A 22,309-nucleotide genomic window follows, 5' to 3' on the forward strand; every position below is an offset into this window, starting at 1 on the left:
TTAAAATGATCTCACCTATTGATTAGATTATGTATTTATCACCTCACCATGGCCCCTACTAGAGTGTAAGTTTCATATGACAGGGATCTCCTTTGCCTTGTTCATCCCATAGTCCAGCTCCTAGAGCAGTGCCTGGCATATTGGAAGCCATCAAATAACTAACTGATAGCTCATTGTAGACAAGTAAGAACCTTCCGTGTTTAAAGAAAAGTCAAATAAAGTATTCTTCAATCTACCTTGATAAACTCACCTAATGTCTAATTCTTCAATATGTAACTATTTCTGACATGTAACCAAAGTCCTTGAAGCTGCAATTTAAATTCAAAGCAAAGACAGTCACTTTTCTACCTCTTAAGGGCTGATTGATTCTCCTTTCTTTAAGCCTCTGGTCTTTTGCTTCACTTTTTAATCTCTTATATAGTCACAGCTTTCCTCTCAGCTTCCACATAGTTCGAGAAAGAGTCTAACCAAAACTGAGTAGATTTGTGCATCAAAGCATTTGGCCAGTTTGAAAACAGCATTCAGGGACACCTGGGTGCCTCAGTTGGTTAAGCGTCCAACTAGATTGCAGCTCAGGTCATAATCTCAGTTTGTGAGTTCCAGCCCCTCATCGAGTTCCTCACTGTGCTTGGGATTCTCCCCCTCCCCCCTACCCATCCCTTGCACAAGCATACTCGCACGTGCTCTCGATCTCTCTCTCTTTCAAATAAACTTTAAAAATAATAAAATAAAATAAAACCTGCATTCAACTTCTGGCCACCGTAAGTGCCAGACCCATTCCCATGATCCTGACAAAGGAGTCAAAACGTCATCACTTCAGGGGCACCTGGCTGGCTCAGCTTGAAGAGCATGTGACTCTTGGTCTCAGAGCTATGAGTTTGAACCCCACTTGGGTGTAGACATTACTTAAATAAACTTAAAAAAAAAAAAATAGTCACTTCACATAGCACATCTCTGTTGTTGTTTGCTAACTTCCTTGTTATATATTCTGGCCTCCACTCAAAGCACTTGCATTTTCTTTACCTGGCCTGTTCTTAAAGCAATTTATTTCTCAAAGCTGCTAGTATCTTTTTTTTTTTTTCATTTTTTTTCTAGGAGATTTATTTCATGTGTGTTCTCGCTTTATATAACAAAGTACATAAGAGCAGGAAGCACTGAGTAAACCTATGCCTACAGGCAGAGAGTATACTCTTCAGATAGATGAACAACATTTAAAGTCCTATTTTCTATACCGAGACAACATGCTTATATGGTCAATTAGTATATGTAATGTTGAAGGGTCATAACATAATCTATTCTTTTACCTAGCCATCCCAACCTGTCATCAACTGCTCCTCTCTGCTTTCAATCTACATTAAAGAAACCACACCCACTCTCTTTGCCAATTACCCAAATATACCACCTCCCTTTTTCCGTCCTCTTAACCCATATTTGAAAAAAAGTGAAGGGGTGCTTGGGCAGCTCAGTCGGTTAAGTGTCCAACTCTTGATGTTGGCTCAGATAGTGATCTCATGGTTCGTGGGAGGGAACCCCAAGTTAGGCTCTGTGCTATCAGCTGGGAGCCTGCTTGGGATTCTCTCTCTCCCTCTCTCTCTGCCCAGTGAAAAAACTAAAACAATCTTTTCTATGAACAAAATGTCACAATTGGGAAATCTAGAATCTACAAAACTAAGACAATCTTTTCCATGAACCAAGTGTCACAACATTGGGAAATCAAGAATCTACTGAACGGTATCTTGAAGCTTTTTCAAACATCAGTAATAAACACCCTACATACACAGAACAAGTTATCCAAAACCCCTTTAAGAATTCAAGTTAGTAAGTAAAAAAAAAAACTAGAACTTCCAGAAATGTCAAAATTCTTTTTTGTCAAGCAATCACAAACAGCTTTGAGGCTTTACCATATATTTGTACCAAATATACACAGGGTTAACACTGTTAAGTTAACACAAAACAAAAATTTTAAAATAACTGTATTTTAGTACTACACATACCCTTACCTTTAAATAATTCATATTATGGGGGCTCCTAGGTGGCTCAGTCGGTTGAGTGTCCGACTTCGGCTCAGGTCATGATCTCACGGTTTGTGGGTTCGAGCCCCACGTTTGGGCCCTGGGCTGCCAGCTCAGAGCCTGGAGCCTGCTTCAGATTCTGTGTCTCCCCCTCTCTCTGCCCCTCCCCTGTTCACGCTCTGTGTCTGTCTCTTGATAACAAATAAACATTAAAAAAATTATAAATAATTCGTATTTGAAGAAACATTAAAAGTTCTACCTACCTTAGCTGGAGGAACTTTTCCAGCAGCTGTGATCTGACCAGTAAAAAACCGTCCAAAATGATTTGCTGCTAGTACAACAGCTTTGTAGCTGAAAAAATAAATATTTCCATAAAATTAAAGAGCTTAGACTAATATATTATTGTAAGCCACCAATGAAGCTTTAATAGTCAAAGATAATCACTAACATTTAAATTGTACCTACTATGTGTCAAAAACCGCTGAGTGCTACATGTATAACTACTCCTTTAACCTCCTCCACAATCCTACAGACAGGTACAGTTTTTACCTTCATTTTATAGGTGAGTAAACAGACACACAGAGAGTGGAAGAGACTTGCTGTCACTCGGCTAGCAAATGGCAGAACCAGAAGCCTAACCCTGGCTAGCTTCCTACCTCCACAAGCACACTCTTACCCACGATGTTCCCTGGCCTTTTCAGAATGAACACTGCAGAAGATCAGTTGGTGTAAAAAAAGAAATGAAGGAAAGACCAAAAAAAATGCTAACAACGGTTTTCTTCCAGTGCTGAAACTACAGACACTTCAGACTTTCTGTTTTACTTCACTGTATTGTCCAAATTTTCTTTAATGATTATGTAGTATTTATGTCATAGGGAAAAACTTTAAAATGAAAAAGAAATGAGATATAGCTATATGCTTGTACATAATAAAATTCTAACCTCAAACCAAACCAAAAAAAAAACCAGAAAACAAAAAACAAACAAAAAACTTCCCCTGAGGCAGCTGGGTGGCTCAGTTGGTTAAACATCCAACTTCAGCTCAGGTTATGAGTCGCCATTTGGTTCATGAGTTCGAGACCCACGCTGATGGTGCAGAGCCTGCTTGGGATTCTGTCTCTCTGCACCTCCCCCACTTGTGCACACTCTCTCTCAAAATAAATAAATTAAATTAAAAAACAAAACAAGGGGCGCCTGGGTGGCTCAGTCGGTTAAGCGGCTGACTTCGGCTCAGGTCATGATCTCGTGGTCCATGAGTTCGAGCCCCGCGTCAGGCTCTGTGCTGACAGCTCAGAGCCTGGATCCTGTTTCGGATTCTGTGTCTCCCTCTCTCTGACCCTCCCCCATTCATGCTTTGTCTCTCTCTCTGTCTCAAAAATAAATAAACGTTAAAAAAAAAAATTAAAAAAAAAAAAACTTCCCTTGATCGCTAAGAGTTGAAAGTATGGAATTTTGAGTCACAGTGACCTCCGTGCAGGACCCAGTTCTACCACTAACTGGCTTTGTGACCTTGGGTAAATTTCTCTAAGTCCCTAATCCTTGGTTTCCTCATCTACAGAGTGGGGACAAAAAGAGCATCTCTTAGTGTTGTTATGAGGACTAAGTGAGACCAGGCAGGTAAAGCACTTAGCACAAAGCCTGCCATCATAAGTGTTTGGTAAATACTAGTGTTTTTGGCTAAAGAAACATTCTGTGCAGCAAAAACAAGTAAAATATACCATACATACCATCTTTTCTTATGAGGATACTGTTAACATATTATACTAATTTCATTTTCAGAGCATTTTATCCTTAAAAGGCACCTCTACACATTAACTATAACACGTTATAATTAAAATTACAATGCAACTATTTATTAAAATCTACCTGCTAGCTGACAATAAAACCTTTCCCTGATCATATTTTTTTCCTGGCCATATTTTTTATAAAATAATACTTGATATAATAATTGATGCAAAAGCATATAATGGTAACCACTATGACTTTAAATCATATTATAGCAGAAAGGCAATATTATAGAGATCACATTACTTGTTAGTCTCACTTCTGAATCCAAGTGACAGAAACTTTCAAAAAACCAAACATGATAAAGATTCAAAGGCCACTGTAAGAAATTTTAGAATTAATGTTTTAAAAGATTCAGCTGCTATTCTGAAACAAATAACAAAAATGAGATGAGTTACACAGGAATGTACAAGAAAACGTTGATAGTGGGGAAAAGTGATAACAGTTTGCCTGTTTTTGATGACAGCAAAAAAAGCTCAGAATGGACATGAATGAACTGGAAGGAGCGTGTCTTCACTGTAATATGGCTGTGTGTGTGACTTAGATAATGATTTACCACGTACTGTGTGGATAAGTATCCTAGAAGATGCACCTCAAACTATGCCCTTTGCATATATCAGCTCAGGATGTAAGATAGCGATTCTTCAAACTGTGTCCCATGGATCCCCAAAGGTTCAAATTCCAGCCAACTCTGGGGCCATACTGGGTGGGGTAGAGAACAAACATGTTTCTGGACACCCTTCCGTCCCTCAGTTCAACTAAGGCCACTCTGCTCTTATTGCATTTGTTTATATTGCCTCATAATATGTCATTTGCCCAAAAGATTCTACGGCTAAAAAGCACTGGGCTGGAACCACTGGCTTCGATAACCTTTCATATTCTACATTTCACAAGACAAAATCAAAGATCACATTGTACGTTTTCTATAGAAAACATTTAAGTCTCAGGGCACTTGGGTGGCTCATTCAGTTAGGCATCCAACTCTTGGTTTCGGCTCAGGTCATGGTCTCACAGTTCGTGAGTTCGAGCCCCGCATCAGGCTCCTGGCTGACGGTGCAGAGCCTGCTGGGGATTCTCTCTGCCCCTCCCCTGTAGTCACTCACTCTCTCAAAATAAATAAGTAAACTTTAAAAAAAATAAAAGAAAATCTTTGAAGTCCCATGATACATAATGTAACTTTTCTACAAACAAAATAATATGGCAAAAATTTATTTTGTCCTTTGGTGTATACTTTATATCACAAAAAATATCTTCAAACCAACCATTTGCTATATTATAGTAAGGATAACAAAATGTGTTTTTAGCTTGTCCTTTTTGTTTTCTGCTTTTCTTTCAAAAATGAAACCCAAAGTAGACTCTATTTGATCTATTGGCCTAGCTGATATGCTACACCTAAGCTATAAAACCTAAGAAAACCTTCAGGTCATGTGTCAGGCCATAAAAGGCTTTATTCACGTTAGTCTCTCTTGCATGCGCTGTTTGATTTTTTTTAACCGTTTTCATTTGTTGGTGCCTCATTCATATTAGCAAATTGTCACTATCAGCAGTTTGCATGCTTAAAATCTAATTCAACTATCTCCTGAGGAGTTGATTTCATAAGCATCTTCAATTTCCAGATTTTTCCCGCTCTCTAGTCAGTCAGCAACACGATACACCCCATCCCCCCGGGCAGGCGTGATTGCTCAGTCAGAGCCCTGTTCCTCAGAGCAGGAGGGGCCTTAGTCTCCTCTCAGCGCAGCTCTCCAGGCAGTAAAGTGGGAACGCAGCAGTGGCGGGCAAAGGTAAGAGGACGTAGTTAGCCCTCAGTTATCAATATGTGGTTTGGGGGGGGGGGGGGGTAATAATTTTTTAAAACTTTTTTAATATTTATTTTTGAGAGAGAGACAGGGTATAAGTGGGGGCAGGGGGGTACAGAGAGAGAGGGAGACACAGAATCCAAAGCAGGCTCCAGGCCCTGAGCTGTCAGCACAGAGCCTGACGTGGGGCTCAAATTCATGAACAGTGAGATTATGACCTGAGCTGAAGTTGGACACTTAGCCAACTGAGCCACCCAGGTGCCCCTATTAATACGTGTTTTGACACCAGGTAGAACTTTGCCAAATACAGACATTTTCCATATTTGCTAAATATTTTATGAATTTACCTAAGCAAAACATAATTAAAATGGTAAATGCTAATATGTATGTGTCAGGTTGAACAATATGAAACTGCCAATATCTGACCTTTTTTGACCTATAAAAACAGCAATTTATGTTAACTAACTTACTGTGGCAATCATTTCACAATATACTGACATATCAAATAATTATATTTATACCTTAAATTTACACAATGTTATATGTCAATCGTCTCAAATAAAATCTGAAAAAAAGTAGCAGGGTGCCTGGGTCACTCAGTCGGTTAAGCATCCGACTTTGGCTCAGGTCATGACCTCACAGTTTGTGGGTTCAAGCCCTGCATCAGGCCGCATCTGAGCTGTCAGCTCAGAGCCCAGAGCCTGCTTTGGGTTCTGTGTCTCCCTCTCTCTGTCCCTCCCCCACTTGTGCTCGGTCTCTCTCTCTCTCTCTCTCAAAAGTAAATAAACATCAAAAAAAAATTTTTTAAGAAAAAAAGTAGCAATTTCTACCTAATGTATACATGTGTATACACGTATATACACACATACATGCAAGACAGTCTATTCCTCATACAAATAATTTCACAATCATTTGCTCTGGTGGAAGGAAATAAGACTTCTACCCATGAAGAGTAGAATATGAAGAGTCATTTCTTTTAACTATGAAATAATAAACCGAGCCTTAAAAAATAAGGGCACTTTTGGTGCACCTGGGTGGCTCAGTCAGTGAAGCCTCCAACTTCAGCTCAGGTCATGATGTCATCATTTATGAGTTCAAGCCCTGCATCAGGCTCTGTGCTGACAGGTCAGGGCCAGGAGCCTGCTTTGGATTCTGTGTCCCCTCTCTCTCTACTCCGCCCCCACTTGTGCTGTCTGTCTGTCTGTCTGTCTCTCTCTCTCTCTCTCAGAAACAAACACTAAAAAAAAATTTTTTTAATTAAAAAAATAAATAAGGGCACTCTCAAAGTGTTGGCACTTTTATCCCCAACAATTATTACAAGTAAAAGCACTGTAAGAGAGAAGAGTCACAATGAGCATGTTTCTAGAGTAGCACTGTGCTTTGTTCAACCAAAATGGAAAGGAATCAACATACCCAGCAATGTTGGCCATGGAGCTTAGCGCGTCATATCCCTGAGCAATTGTGACTCTTGGAACCTGGTCCATCGCCAAAACTGTAGTTTTTCTTTTAGAAAGTTTATTTAGCAAGTCTGGATTTTGGGCTGGGTAAATAAAGCTAATCAATGTTCCCGATGTCTTTAAAAGGTCAGCCTCATGAACACCTAATGTTGGATTAACCATGGGAGCTCGCACCTGAGGAAAAAAAAGTCAAGTCACTGATTAATAATGTAAATACCTTTATCATATTTTTAAGTAAACAGGACAATCTAAATGACATGCCATGATTGAAATAATAGGCCAGAAGTAATCTTTCAGCAATGAATTTTGGACTAAATTCCTAAACAAGGTAAGGAGCAGCAAGATCTTTGCCATCTGTCCTCTGACTGATGACCAACCTAGGAACTGATCTGAGTAAAGAGCATGCTATCATTCTGGAAGGTTTCCCACCCCACCCCCCCCACCCAAAATTTTATTTTTTATTTTTTTTTTAATTTTTTTTTCAACGTTTATTTACTTTTGCGACAAAGAGAGACAGAGCATGAACGGGGGAGGGGCAGAGAGAGAGGGAGACACAGAATCGGAAACAGGCTGCAGGCTCCGAGCCATCAGCCCGGAGCCTGACGCGGGGCTCGAACTCATGGACCGCGAGATCGTGACCTGGCTGAAGTCGGATGCTTAACCGACTGCGCCACCCAGGCGCCCCGGAGGTTCTTTACTTTTAACAAAGTACCTCTTGGTAGCAATCCGAGTGTCCTCTCTGTGCATCTATTTGGACAGAATAGCGTGTCTCGAGACATTCAGAAACTGAAAATAGAGCATATGTAGCCTCGGAGGCCATCAGCCCAGAGCCTGACGCGGGGCTCGAACTCACGGACCGCGAGATGGTGACCTGGCTGAAGTCGGACGCTTAACCGACTGCGCCACCCAGGCGCCCCCCAAAATTTTATTTTTAAGTAAGGCTCATAACATGGCTTTACCATTGCCAGCTTTTCCTAAGTTTCTGCAGAAACACATTCAGATAAGCAGATTCATTTGTGGGCTTTTAAGGTGTGTTTTATATCCAAGTTTAAAATCGATCTTCAATTAACATGTATCATGTCCTTAGCTCTAAGTTCGCAGTAGCACTTTTAGGCAAGTAAGCCCAGAAAACAATAGCCCAGGGACTTAAATCTTTAAAGGAAACAGAAACACAAACACTGGGTCAATATTTTCATTTCATAGCACTTCATCTCATTTACCTAGGAAACATCTTTGTTACTGCCATTTCAGTTGCTGATCTGGTGACACATATGATTTTAATTAAGATTCTGGATTTTAAGACTCTCTAGGGGCGCCTGGGTGGCTCAGTTGATTAAGCATCTGACTTCAGCTCAGGTCATGATCTTGCGATTTGTGGGTTCAAGCCCCACATCAGACTCTGTCCTGACAGTTCAGAGCCTGGAGCCTGCTTCAGATTCTGTGTCTCCCTCTCTCTCTCTACCCCTCCCCCACTCATTCCCTCCCTCCCTCCCTCTCTCTTCTCTCTCTCTCTAAAATAAACTTAAAAAGACTCCTTGGCAAGGCCTATTTTTCCTCACTGAGAATCTAAAATATATATTTAATAAAAATTAGAGGTCAACTTTGAATTAATCCTACTGGCCCTTATCACATGCTCAGCTGAGACTGTTGGCATATGAGTGAGTTAAGTCAACAGAATGTTTTCCTGAATGTGCTTTTTGGATCACTAGTTCCCCAGGATATTAACAGGCTTGACTCAAAAATAGTTTACTAATGCAAGTATAAAGTTATCTAAGTTATTATATCATAGGATTTCTCCGTGCTTGTAACATGCTCACACACACTGCGGATCTAAAGGAACACAAAGTGCTTCCACAACTTATATACACCCTACTAACCCTTTATTGTGGGGTATCTCAAAAGGTTTTGATCCCTAGAGCATATGTTGGAATGGATCATACTCATTTTTCTATTTGCCCTAAGCTCTTTTACTATACTAAGTTATATCACCAAGTATCTGTACACCTAAACACTTTAAAAGTTTTGGCTGAATTGCAACTTCCCCACATACCATAAATTTCACTATTAATTTCCACACCAAAAAATTGTTTTGTCTTCTGCAAAGATCACTACTCTACCAAGTTATTCAGCAGAATTTATGTTAAAAGAAAAAAAAAGCAAACAAAAAAAAAAAACAGTTCATGATTGATGCCCCTTAGAAATTAACACACATACCAAAAAAAGCTGGTCTTTCCTGAACAAGTGAGGAGCTTCTTTTTGCCTAATAATCATGCTACTACAATCCCTATCTCCCTCTTTGTCTTGGCTGCAGAAGGCTTAGGATTTAGGCTAATGCTACTCCCTAATAATTATCTAAGGTACACTTGTGATAGTCCCTTCCTTTTTCCATATGATTTTTTTTTACTTCAGATTTTATGTCTGAAGCTCTTCAGCACATAGATTTCTATTACACATTAAGACCTTTCATTAAAGTAGGTAAGGCTGTCTCTACTCAGCCCCATGCTGCTTTCTCCAAGGCAGCCCTGCCCTCTCTAGAAATAGCACTTAGGTCAGTTAAATCACTGTTCCTTCTACATATCAGAAGATCAGGGTACGTTCAGTCCTAGGAGGAGTCCCGTGCCCTTTTTCCATTCTGGTAGCAGTTAAATACTCACCTGTGGGTATTCTGGATATGTATGAACCATGAAGTGCAAATTCTCCCTAGCCAATAAGAAGGGAATTTCCACATGAAAATCTAAAAAGGAAGATCACTTTTTCTACTCTCATGGTTAAACAGAGATCACACTGCCTGATAAAAGTTCTACCAGACTATGAAGAATATTCACAACAGGCAACCATTTCTCTGAGAAAAGGCAGTGTTTGAAAATATGAAGAGTTATAACAATATGATTTTTCCATGAACACTTTTTAAAAAGCGAGCTATAAATGAGGGGTGGAAAGGAATAATTACTTTGACCACCAAATCAGAAGCCAGCACTTCCTTCGCCCCTTGGATCTGGGCACCTGCTGCTCTGTAGTGATCATCAGAAAACTTGGAAGCTTCGCCAGCACCCGATTCCACGACAACACTAAAACCCTGCTTGACCAAGGCCTGAACACCAGCAGGAGACAATGCCACCCGTTTCTCATTTTGGAAAATCTCCTTGGGGACGCCAACAGTCAGTTGCTTATATGGAATTCCTACAAAGTGAGAGAAAGAAAGAAAGAAAGAAAGAAAGAAAGAAAGAAAGAAAGAAAGAAAGAGAAAGGGAGAAAGGAGAAAGAAAGAGAGAAAGAAATGAAGAAAGAAAAGGAGAAAAGAACGAGAGAGGGAAAGAGAGAGAAAAAGAAAAAGAAAAATTAATTCAGTAAAAAACATAAAAACAATGTTTTAATAACAGTTCAAAAAATGAAAATGGGCAGTCTGTTCAAAATATACTGAACATATAAGTTGCTGCTCAAAATAATGTTCCTGATTCATAATCATAATTGAGTTTTTTGAATAATGGGAAATATTTATGCCCACTCTCTTAAGTTCCAAATATTTCATTTAACCAAATAGCTCTCTTCAAGGCACATGACTAGATTATTCTTAGGAAAAAAATGGGTTGAGAGATCAATCAAAATGCTAACTCCACTCTTCAAACTAATCCTCTGGGATTTATGGTCTCCTTGTCCTCACCTTTAAGGAAGACAGAACTAATTAGCTGTTTTGAAGAACAACCCTATACTAGACACATTGTTGGCTACACTCAAAGTTTTCTTCCTGGCAATTTGGCCACAGGCAATTCCTCACAGATTTCCAAGTGTTGTATCCTGAGACCCTACATTCTTGGCCACAGCGAATAAGACCAAGGATCAACAGCTGGGTCAAAGATAATAGTCTATAGGCCAGAGAGTCCCTGAGATGACTTACATAGGAACTGCCCAAGGACACTCTATGTTGGCCAGTGATGACCCAACCCATTCAGGTACTCTGAGTGTCTGAATGCGAGACCCACAGAAAAGGACAGGGGGAGTAAAGGGTACAAAAGCTATCTGTAAGCAGCCATGAGGTTAAAGGTAGACAAAGGGAGGTCTACAGCAACAGTAGCAGAAACATCAGTAGTGGCGATACAAAGAGGGAAGATGAGCCATAGCTATGGAATCCAGAATACCATTCCACTTTTCCTAGAAGTAGATGAGGGGTTTCCTAGACTTCTGTACTTCCCAAGAATACACCCAATAAACCCTCATCACAAAATAGGACCTTGATGCAATCCTGTTCCTTGTAACCCAAAAGAGCCTGTATAAAATACATAAAGTATTTATATATGGCTCTGAACAATTTTAGCTAAAGTTGCTTCTGTTGTTTTATTCAACGTGCAGGCACAAATAGACTTTTCTTTTAAAAAAATCTGCTTCTGTATGTTGTACCAAAGTTCAGGAAATCCACTCTAGCAACCTAAACTCTGAAAATACATAATAAGAAAACAAATTATCTCTACAGAGTAACAATATTGAGGCCTTAGAGAAATTAAGTCAACCTAAAAATACCTGCATTCAAACAGAGTCTTAAACCCCATACTCCATTAGCAGTAATAACTAAAAGTAAGCCAAAGGCAAACATGTGGTGAACCTTAACCTCTGTTTGAAGGAGAGGGAGGAAAATAATAGAAAGCTGGAAAATATTCCAGATTGATGTGCAAAGTTAAATCACATAAACATCTGGAGTTCACTTATCTGACAAGGTCAAATTACCTAGGCCCTATATACCATAAGTCAAAGAAGCCACCAAAGACAAATGAAGTCCCATCAAACAGGTTCGGGAGCCAACTTGAAAGGCCAAATATGAAACAATTTGAGCATGAAAAAGAATAATTAATTGCAATGTAATAAAATACATCCGAGGATGTTAAAATGCAGGAGTTCATTATGATACTCAAAAAATAAATATTTTTTAAAAGCTTCATTGGCCAACTTTAGCGGGTGTGTGATAAGCAGAATAATGGTATTCCATAGGTGTCCACACTTTTAATCCTCAGAACCTGTGAATGTGTCAGGATACACAGCAAAGGAGAATTAAGGTAGCAGATGGAATTAGAGTTGCTAATCAAATGACCTTGAAATAAGGATTAGCCTGGATTATCTGGGTGGACCGACTGTACTCACAAGGGTCCTTAAGTGTGAGAGAAGGCAGTAGAGCCAGAGTCAAATAGTAGTCTGAAGATGCTATGCTGCTGGCTTTGAAGATGGAAGAAGGGGCCACGAGCCAAAGAATATAAGCAGTTTCCAAAAGCTGGACAAGGGAAGGAAACAGACCACCCTTAAAGTCTCCAGAAGGAATACAGACAGCCCCACCAACACCTTGATGTGAACCTAGTGAGAGCCATTCTAGACTTTGGCCTCCAGCAGTGTAAGATAATAAATTTGTGTATGTATGAAGTTGTGTTACCTTGTTACAGCTGAATAGAAAACTAATACTTTAAGAAAACCAAGAGATTATTACCAAAACTATAAAGAATGGAACAGAACCAAACATTTATCCCACCTTACCACTACAACCTCAGGGTAACTAAATAACAGAGGGAAAGTTTTTCTTTATAGAAAAATTCTAGCTAATAAATGAAGATAAAATGATAGTGTATCACCATTTCAAACCCCCTCCCCATAAAACCATGGATTTAGTTGATGATCATTAAATGGCTGTTATAGCCTTTGAGTGAAAAACTGATGGGAGCTCCATAATGGATGAATATCAACATCTAAACTCACTGATTAATTTTCCTGACGAAATGCCACAGATAGTACACAGCATCCACCTATGAAGTATTCTTGTCAAAAAAAAAAACGAAAACAAAAACAAACCTGAGTCTAACCAAGCCTCTAGGTCTAGCTAAATGGTACAGAAAACACAAGGAACAGAGAAACTGGTTAAATAATATGAAGGGAATTCATTCAGCCAAACCCAGAATGTGAGAAATTCTACAGGGCAACAACTACATTCTTCAAGAAATAAAGAAAAAAGAAAAAAAAGAACAGAGATCAAAAAAGACCTGAGAGATACAGTATGCAAATACAACATGTGGACCCTGTTTGGATCGTTATTTGGATAAGACAACTGTAAAAACAGAAACTGAAAAAATACGAATACTGACTGGAATTACTTTTCATGCTTTGCAATGTGGTAATGAAATTGCGGTTATGTATTTTTTAAAATAGAATCCCTATCTTTTAGAGATAAAAAGTAATTATCTGGGAAATAGTCACGAACTACAAATTAAGAGTCTCCTGCATAGTCAATATAGAGATCTTGATGTCCATGCCTTTACTCACAAGGAAAATTTTCATGTCCTCAGTGCAATTACTTACTTTTATCTTAGACACAATTTTATCACGCTTGGATAAGCCGGCTTTCTAAAACACCTAAAATAAAAATCTGAAGAGGGATGCCTGGGTGGCTCAGTTGGTTAAGGATCCAACTTTGGCTCCGGTCATGATCTCACAGTTCATGAGTTCAGGTCCTGCATCAGGCTCTGTGCTGACAGCTCAGAGCCTGAAGCCTGCTTCGGATTCTGTGTCTCCCTCTCTCTTTGCCCTTCCCTCGCTGGCACTCTGTCTCTCTGTCTCTGTGTGTGTGTGTCTCTCTCTCAAAAACTAAATAAACATAAAAAATATAAATAAAAAAATACAAATAAATACAAATAAATCTGAAGATAAAGTTGAGGGCTCTCAGGGACAGGTACCCTGCCAACAGTCACTTGTCACATGAGAACAAGAAAAGAGGCTGTGAAATCTATTAAAGACAAACATAAGAACTCAAAAAGCATAGCAGTGTAGGGATTCTGATTGCCCAGAGTCCTGCAAACTTAAATTAAAAAGAAGGGCATTATTCTATGTGGCAAAGACAGGTATCTATCCTAGTCTTCCACCTGAATAACAGAATGCCAATTTTAGGGGCGCCTGGGTGGCGCAGTCGGTTAAGCGTCCGACTTCAGCCAGGTCACCATCTCGCGGTCCATGAGTTCGAGCCCCGCGTCGGGCTCTGGGCTGATGGCTCAGAGCCTGGAGCCTGTTTCCAAGTCTGTGTCTCCCTCTCTCTCTGCCCCTCCTCCGTTCATGCTCTGTCTCTCTCTGTCCCAAAAATAAATAAATGTTGAAAAAAAAAAAAAAAAAAAAAAGAATGCCAATTTTAGTTGAGTTTGTCCCCATCTGGAATAAAGGACCTCTTTTGTGTCCAAGTCTCCCTTACAGCTAAATAATTGCCGCCTGTCTGAGTTTTTGCCAATGAGGTACAGAGAGCTATGAGGGTCTTTGCACAAAATGCATAATAAAGGGATCTCCCTCAGCTTAGGGAGCCCTCGTTTAGCCTCTCCTTCTGACCTGCGCACAAGAACAGACGCGAGTGGGGACCCTAGCAGGGAACACCTTGTAGGCTACTCAAAGACTTCAGCTCTTCCTCTGCATGAGCTAGGACACTGGTGGCAAATTCTGAGTAGAAGAGTGCCATGATCTTTCATTTTAAAAAGACGATGCTTTTGTGTATAGAACAGACTGTCGTGGGGGCAGAGGCAGAAAGCATAGAGAGCACTTAGGAGACTAGCACAGCAGTCCAGGGACAGATGATGGTGGCTCGGAACAGGACGATAACAGTGGCGATGATGAGAACAGACCCTGGATACAAGGTAGAGCTAACCCATACCTACTATGAAGACCAAGATGACTCCAGGGTTTCTGACCTGAGCAACTGAGATGAAGCTGTCATTCAGTAAATCGAGAAGCAGTACTACAAATTAATTGATACACTCAGTTGTTAGTTCCTCAGCATAGATGAGCCATATACAGTACAATGCCTCAAAAAAGACAAGGAAAGAGGAAGAGCTGCTAAGACAAATGGTTACTATGAGCAATAGTTTCCCGGATACAACTCAACTGGTTTATCATTTCTCTTGTTCTATTTTATTTTCTTCTCTATTAGCACTGACAGTCAGAAACTTCTATACATGGAAAATATTTTTAAAAGCACTCATTAGGGTTGTTTTTTTTTTTTAACAAAAAATGATGACTCACCAACACCAGGCTATAAAACTGCATCGCTTTTCCTTTTATCAATCATCAGGAGATCTGTTCGCTCCTACAACTTGAAGGTTTGATCTATATACACTGAAATGAGACTTTACCTGGTTTGGCAGGGGCTTTACACCACAGTGCCTGATGAGTATGAAATGTTCGTAAAAAATCCTTCTTCCCGGGTATAATCTTACAGGACCCCAAATTGCTACGTAAAGGACATGAACAGCCAGTCACCACGGTTTTCAGTAGGTTTGCCATGTTCATATGAGCTCCCAACTTCCTGAATCCCAAATTTCCTTGAGGGTAAATCACTAAGAAGAAAGAAAATAAAATATTTATATGCCAAGAAAAACATACTTTGTCATTTGAACATCAAAAAATTTTTTTAAAAAATACTAATTCAAAGAGCTTGGAATATAACAGCTGTATGTGGGCATCTACAGTGAATTTTATTTGCCAAGTCCTTTACTTAGAGAAGATGCTTCAAAAGTTTGTTTCCAATTCATATATTTAAAACTCGGAATACATTCTCCCACTTAAAACTGTGGTTATAAACTCACTATTCAATTCCAAGCCTTGGTCACCTTAATTGATCCTTAATGTAGCAGGGAAGCTAAAAAAGAAAATTGCTATAGAGTCCAATCACATCTTACATGAAAGTTATCTTCTAAGTCTGCATGCGCAGCAAAAATTGCATAGTCACCCTTGGATTTCCCTTAAATTGTCTATAATGCTGTATAGTACAATAGCAACTTGTTTAGCTACAAATGTTGTACAGAAAACACTGGCAACCTATTCAGTGCAGCAAGATGCTTATCCTGTAAGACCCCCTGAATTGAGCCTGAGTGAACATGAGATTCGTGTCTGCCAAGTGCTCATCTCAAGAAAATTAAGCATGTGTGGGATATGACTCCAATTTTAAAAAAGAAGAATGTCAATATCACATAGGTTTGTGCTTGTAGATATGGGTGTAACTAGGAACTCTTCCATCAGTGGTTCTCACAAGCGGCCACTTTGCACCAGCTCTAACTGGGCTGGATGGAGGATCACTGACCTTTGCTGTTACTGACCTAAGCTTCAGTGGCAACCTCCATTGTTCTCCATGGCAGATCCCCAGGGGTGCATGGAAGGCACGCCCACCATCCCCTTGATTCTCAGAGTTCCCCCATCCTTCTTTTCTTTCCTTCAAAATCAGGAAGCAGAAGATTTGGAACTCTCAGTCAAATTCAGCTAACTCCACCAACTACACTTTTAGGCTCTGCCCCATCATGTGGGCCCTCAGGGGGCCCAGCACCCAATCCCAGCAGTTCCATGAACATTCTTCCAGTCTCCAGAGGAAGAAAGGTCTAGTTCACTCAGAACTGCTGCCACAACTCCCTGAAGCAACTTCTTACAAATACCAGAAAGCAACACGGGGGATGGAAATCCTTAATCCAGATGGTGCTTATTCTTAAAATGACCTTTAATTCAACAAACACATATAGAGGGCTGAGTTTCAGAGTCACAGTCATTAGAAGCATCTGTGGAATCAAACTGGAATAGATCACACGCTCTGAGATAAGAAAAGTCAACAAGTAATAACACTACAGAGTAAGGCAAGTCCAAAGTTCTTTGAGGGATCAAAGGAGATTATGTCCTTCTACAGAGCTCAGGAAAAGAAAAAAAACACATTTGAGATAGAGAGAGTAATATGAAAAAAGCTAAGGAAGAGGAAGTATGCAAGATGGGTTCAGGCATGCAATCAAAAATGTATAATAATGCTTTGCACTTGAACAGGTTTTTAGATTTTCAGTGTTTCCACATGTCATTTCATTTCAATCCCAAGCACCCCTGAATCCCATAAATACACTCCTCATTTATTCATGGGTCACTTCTGGGTTGTCCATGGCTGAAAACAGAGAGCCAAAAATTCGAAACTCAGCCACATATTCAAAACAGTCACTGAATCTATGCCAACAACCAAGGGAGATACAAAGATATATAAAAGGTAATTCTTGCCTTGGGGGAGATTTGTCCTACCATTACCAATGACCTAGTCTTATCTCCGCCTCCCCATTCACTCTAGTTTCTCTTCTTAGATCATCCCAGCTCCCCAACAACCACTGTTCTCATGGGGCTGATGAGGTTTACCCAGACCTCATCTGGGAGAGAACAAAGCTAGATATAATAGCGCCCGTGTATTGTCTAAGTTGGCCACTTCACTCCCTGAATCTCTCTGCACCTCAGTCTGCTCATATATAAAAGCACAAGAAAGTTTGTTTGTAGGGCCCCATTAGGCTCTAAAACATTTATGAATAGATAAGATTTTACAATGTTTTAAAGCAGAAGTCCTGTTTCGGGCCATCTGGAAAAACAGCCTTGCCTACTTGGAAAATGGTAATTTGATGTTGAATAGATCCCTAGCATCAGATGGCAATTAAGGCAGAGGACTTCAGAGGCCAATTTCGCCCCAAAATCCCAATTTATTTAAGTTATAAACATGTAAGACAGTGAACAGAAAGTAGTTTTATTGGTAAGGCACCAATTGGCTCAGTTAAGTGTCTGCCTTCAGCTCAGGTCATGATCTCACGTTTCTTGAGTTCAAACCCCATATCGGGCTCTCTACCGTCAGCACACAGCATGCTTCAGATCCTCTGTCCCCGCCCCCCCTCCTGTCCCACTTATACTCTATCTTAAAAATAAATTTAAAAAAGGCACCTGGGTGGCTCAGTCAGTTAAGCGTCTGACTTCAGCTCAGATCATGATCTCACAGCTCATGAGTTTAAGCCAGGTGTCAGGCTTTGTGCTGACAGCTTAGAACCTGGAGCCTGCTTCAGATTCTGTGTTTCCCTCTTTCTTTGCCCCTCCCCTGCTCACACTGTGTGTCTCTCTCTCCTTCAAAAATAAATAAACATTAAAAAGTAAATAAACAAATAATGTTTAAGAAAGTAGTTTATTGGCAAGAACAGTCCCTATCGCTAAGACTAAATTAAATACAAATGACCCTGAAATATATTCAGAGAATATTTGAATTTCCCCTATCATTATTTTAAAGCTATTTTATTCATGTGCTTCTATGGCTTTGAAGCAATGGGGGAAAGCTTTACAACTCAAAACTGAAAAAAAAATTTAGTATACCACTCATACAGCAGTGCAATGTAAGTTATTTGGGCAACTATCTCCCCTAATAGGTACTAAAACTCTTGAGGGCAAGCACGTCAGAATGATGACAGCCTAGGAGGCTAACAAGGTGAACTGTGGGTTGCAAGCCCTCATTCTGCAATTATTAGCTGTGTCCTTGGCAAGTCAGTCACTTACCTTCTCTGAACCTGATTTTCTCATCTTTAAAATGATAATAGCACCTGTGTTATATAGGGTTGTTGTAAGGAGTAAAAGGACACAATATCTTTATTGCTATTACTACTCACTTTGGTATTACCTCCGGCCCGGCGCTTTGCACAAAGGAGGAGGACAAGTACTTTTTAACTGAATGAATAAATAACTAGGACTAGGTAACCTGAAACCTGCGTGTCTATAAAAACACATTCTTTCTCCAGAGTTTCAGGAAATTTCCTTCAAAAACGAAATGCTGTGTAGCCTTGCGGAAGATTGATTCCATCAGCAAAGGTAAACAGCTTAGCACATTGCTGATAAAAAAGTAGTCCTAAACTGTCCATTTAATAAAAACATTTTTTAAAGCCAGGTTTGCAAATAAAAGGTGTGCAACAGAGAAAAGGGGAATATTTTTTCTTCTTTAATTTTTTTATAGTTTCAGGTTTTTACTTAAATTCCAGTTAGGTAACATATAGTGTAATATTAGTTTCAGAAGTAAAATTTAGTGATTCATCACTTACATATAACACCCAGTGCTCACCACAACAAGTGCCCTCCTTAACCCCCATTACCCATTTAACCCATCCCCCCTCCGGCAAACCTCAGTTTGTTCTCTAGAGTTAATAATCCAGTTAAGAAATGGGCAGAAGTGGGACACATGGGTGGCTCAGTTGGCTAAGCGAGGGACTCTTGGTTTCCGTTCAGGTCATGAGTTGGGAGCCCCAGCACGAGATCTGTTTGGGATTCTCTCTCTCTCTCTCTCTCTCTCAAAATAAATAAACATTTAAAAAATGGCAGAAGACATGAACATTTTTAAAGAGGGAAGCACTTTAATAAAAGCATGCAAACACCATGGGAAGAGTCTGTCCTAAAAGACTCCTTATAAAGAGATGGCTTTAGGACTGCCCTGCACCACAGGGCGAATAAAGGACGCCTGCCACCGTAAACAAGTTACGTTTTTAAAGCGAAACATACCAACCAAGGACACAATACCCTACAGAAGCTTAGACTGGCAGGCAGCGTGACCTCGCCCAAACCCACCGGTCCCGCCCCTCCTTGGGCAACTACACTACAGCTTGGCTGGCATCTGCGCGGGACCGCTATTTATAACCTTCCCTGGAAGCCTATTGGCCCCGGTCGCTTTACAGTCATTCCTCCTCCGGGGTTCAGATCAGCTCTGCCCCCACTGCTGTCTCCTCCCGGTCGCCAACCCGGGTCCCTCTCTCTGCCTGGATGAAGTTTGCTCAGACCACCAACCCTCACAGACATACACACTCACAACTTTCGCTCGCCACCTCCTAAGTCACCAAACGATCGCCGACCCTGAATTCCCTCAAGGTTCAAGCACAATTTCGGGGCGTCCAGCTACCACCTCTCTGGGCGCACCCTCTATGGAAAGTCCTCTATGACCTCCCCCCTCCTCCCATTTTGCCGGTCGAAATGACCCCGTAGGACTCCCGCTGTCCTCCCAAAGCTCCAAGACCTGCACCTACACAGCTGCCGCCTCGTTCCCGGCCCTCTGCAAGGACCCAGTTTCCCAACCACCCGCCCGCTCCCTTCCACGTCGCCCCGGCAAAAGACAAGGAATGGGGCCCTCAAGGCACGGTTCTCCTTCCGGACCCCAGCCTCTGGCCTGCGGGCGCCCGGGTACACCCCACATCCAGGTCCCTACCGACCCCGCCCCCTTCTCCCTGACAGGTCTCCTCCCCTGCGGGGGCCCGGACCATCCCCAACAGCCCCGCGCCCCCTCCCCAGCTGTGCCCCAAACGCGCGCCAGGACTGCCCGCGCCGCGCGGCTCACCTTGGCTGGGAGGCAGGGCGGCCGGGCAGCGCGCCGCGAGGGAAGCCGCGCTGGCAGCCCTGGGCTCGGGACCCGCGGAGCTGCGCCTCCAACCCGGAAGAACAGCCCCAACCCGGCGGCGGCGGAGGCCACGTGACGGCGGCGCAGCCCCCCCCCCCCAACCCCCACCCCCAAGCCCCCTCCTCCGCCCGGAGCCCCCTCCCCACCAGGCCCTTCTGCCCTCCGGGCCCCCAGAGCCTACCGCCCTCCCTCCGGACAAGAAAGCGACCGCACCAAACGCCCCCTTAGCGCGCCAAGGCTAGTTACCCCAAAGGGCCCTCCACTCCTGGGTGGCAACCAAAACCTCTTTGTCTTGGGCTTGACCCGAGGCCCCCTGCCCCGCCTCCGCGCCTTCCCTCGGCGCGTCCTTGTCAATCAAACCTGGAGCCCAACGCGGCCGCTGAAGTTTTCAAGGCTACATTTGCTCTCTCCCCTGGAGAGCCAGTTACAATCCCAAGTGTGATTTCCTCTCTAGTGTCCCACCAGAGCAAGTAAGAGGGTAATATAATTCCACTTTGGTACCTTTCCTCTAGCACTCTAGGAAAAATCAGAACTTCTGTAACAGAAGAGGACCAAAAGGAAAGTGGGAGGAGGCCAAGGGGTGGTGAAGGGCGGGAATGAGGGCGTTGTTGTTCCTTTTTGCCGGGAGAGGTGGAGTTAAATTCCTCGGAAACGATGTCAAGGCCCGAAAATTAACACACGTCTACGTATTCGTCTTCCCCCGATGGGCCCAGAGAAAGCCGTGTGCTGCTGGTAGTATTAATATCCAACGGCTAGAGAGCGTCTTTGGTGGACCTTAAGTGTCTTGAGAAGGCCTAGGTTGACTTCAGCAAAACATGAGCCTATTTGTTCTTTGCGCATAGTTGTTAGTCTGCAGGTGTTTTCTGATTGAAAGTGGGAAGAATAAAATTTACAGTATAAAATGGTTCACTTGCCCAAAGCTGAATCATCATTAAGTGTCAGCATGGTCACTGCATTTTACTTCAAGTGAAATATTTGAGATTGGCAAAACAGATATTCCTTTAGAAAGAAAGAAAGAGAGAAAGAAAGAAAGGTCAGAGAAACCCTTCCTTTAAGAACATCTCTTGTGTTTAACCAGCATAAAAGGTCATTCAACTAATGGACTTTCACTGACATCCAGAGGATGTCAAGGGAAAACACTGCCCCACTCGTGAAAGCTCACAGACAAGAAACGACACAAGCCCCATGTTTTAAAAACTATAATGAACTATGATAAATGCAACCATAGAAACAGGTTCCAGATACTGTAGATTCAATGAGGCAGAAGTAACTGATAAGGATTAAAACTAAACCCCTTTCACGATATATGTAAGTCAAATCATTATGCTATACACCTTAAATATATACAGTACTGTATGTTAATTATATCTTGCGGCGCCCCGGTGGCTCAGTCAGTTGAGTGTCCGACTTCAGCTCAGGTCATGATCTCATGGTTCATGAGTTCAAGCCCCACGTGAGGCTCCGTGCTGACAGCTCGGAGCTTGGAGCCTGCTTCGGATTCTGTGTCTCCCTCTCCCTCCGCCCCTCCACCACTTTCTCTCTCTCTCTCTCTGTCTCAAAAATAAAATGAACATTAAAAAAATTAAAAAAGAAAAAAATAACTATATCTCAATAAAACTGGGGGGAAAAACTAAAACTGGAGGGAAAAAAAAACCCACTTGCTTTAAAACCTGGTGGCTCAATCCAATCCTGCTCTTGGTTTTCTGCTCGGGTCATGATCTCCTAGTTTGGTTTGGGAGTTGGAGCCACCTTGGGCTCCAGGCTGACAATGTGAAACCTGGTTGGAATTCTCTCTTGCTCCATCTATCACTCACTCCCTCTCCCTTACTTGCACACACTCTCTCTCTCAAAATAAATAAAATAAACACTGGGGGCAGGGGTTTGCTGCTTTTCTCTTTCAAGGCTTAAAAATCAGTGGTTCCCAGGGGTGCCTGGGTGGCTCGGTCGGTTAAGCGGCTGACTTCGGCTCAGGTCATGATCTCACGGTCCGTGAATTCGAGCCCTGCGTCAGGCTCTGTGCTGACAGCTCAGAGCCTGGAGCCTGTTTCAGATTCTG

The 22,309-nt window shown here is 41.7% G+C and overlaps 1 protein-coding gene and 1 non-coding gene across 6 annotated transcripts in view; both read right to left on the reverse strand.

Annotated features, from left to right (window-relative positions):
* Positions 1–20,893, reverse strand: part of NNT (nicotinamide nucleotide transhydrogenase) — a 94,787-nt gene extending 73,894 nt beyond the window's left edge. For 2 of the 5 annotated variants that reach the window (XM_023260859.2, XM_023260861.2), the window contains exons 1-5: positions 20,194–20,331; positions 15,188–15,391; positions 10,000–10,229; positions 7,006–7,223; positions 2,276–2,363 (exon numbers count right to left, since the gene is read on the reverse strand). In XM_023260859.2, the coding sequence (XP_023116627.1) occupies positions 2,276–2,363; positions 7,006–7,223; positions 10,000–10,229; positions 15,188–15,344 (693 nt within the window). In that variant the 5' untranslated portion in view covers positions 15,345–15,391; positions 20,194–20,331. Of the gene's footprint in view, positions 1–2,275; positions 2,364–7,005; positions 7,224–9,999; positions 10,230–15,187; positions 15,392–20,193; positions 20,332–20,499; positions 20,727–20,754 lie in introns of those variants that run through there. The other 3 variants (XM_006928023.4, XM_003981426.6, XM_011286285.4) reach the window with 3 other exon arrangements.
* LOC111557031 lies at positions 7,945–8,073 on the reverse strand. Its single transcript, XR_002736778.1, has one exon. It is a non-coding gene; the product is annotated as a small nucleolar RNA SNORA33 (small nucleolar RNA).
* Positions 20,894–22,309: the final 1,416 nt, after the last annotated feature.

This window comes from Felis catus, chromosome A1 (assembly GCF_018350175.1).
Source record: "Felis catus isolate Fca126 chromosome A1, F.catus_Fca126_mat1.0, whole genome shotgun sequence".
Classification (NCBI taxonomy): domain Eukaryota; kingdom Metazoa; phylum Chordata; class Mammalia; order Carnivora; family Felidae; genus Felis; species Felis catus.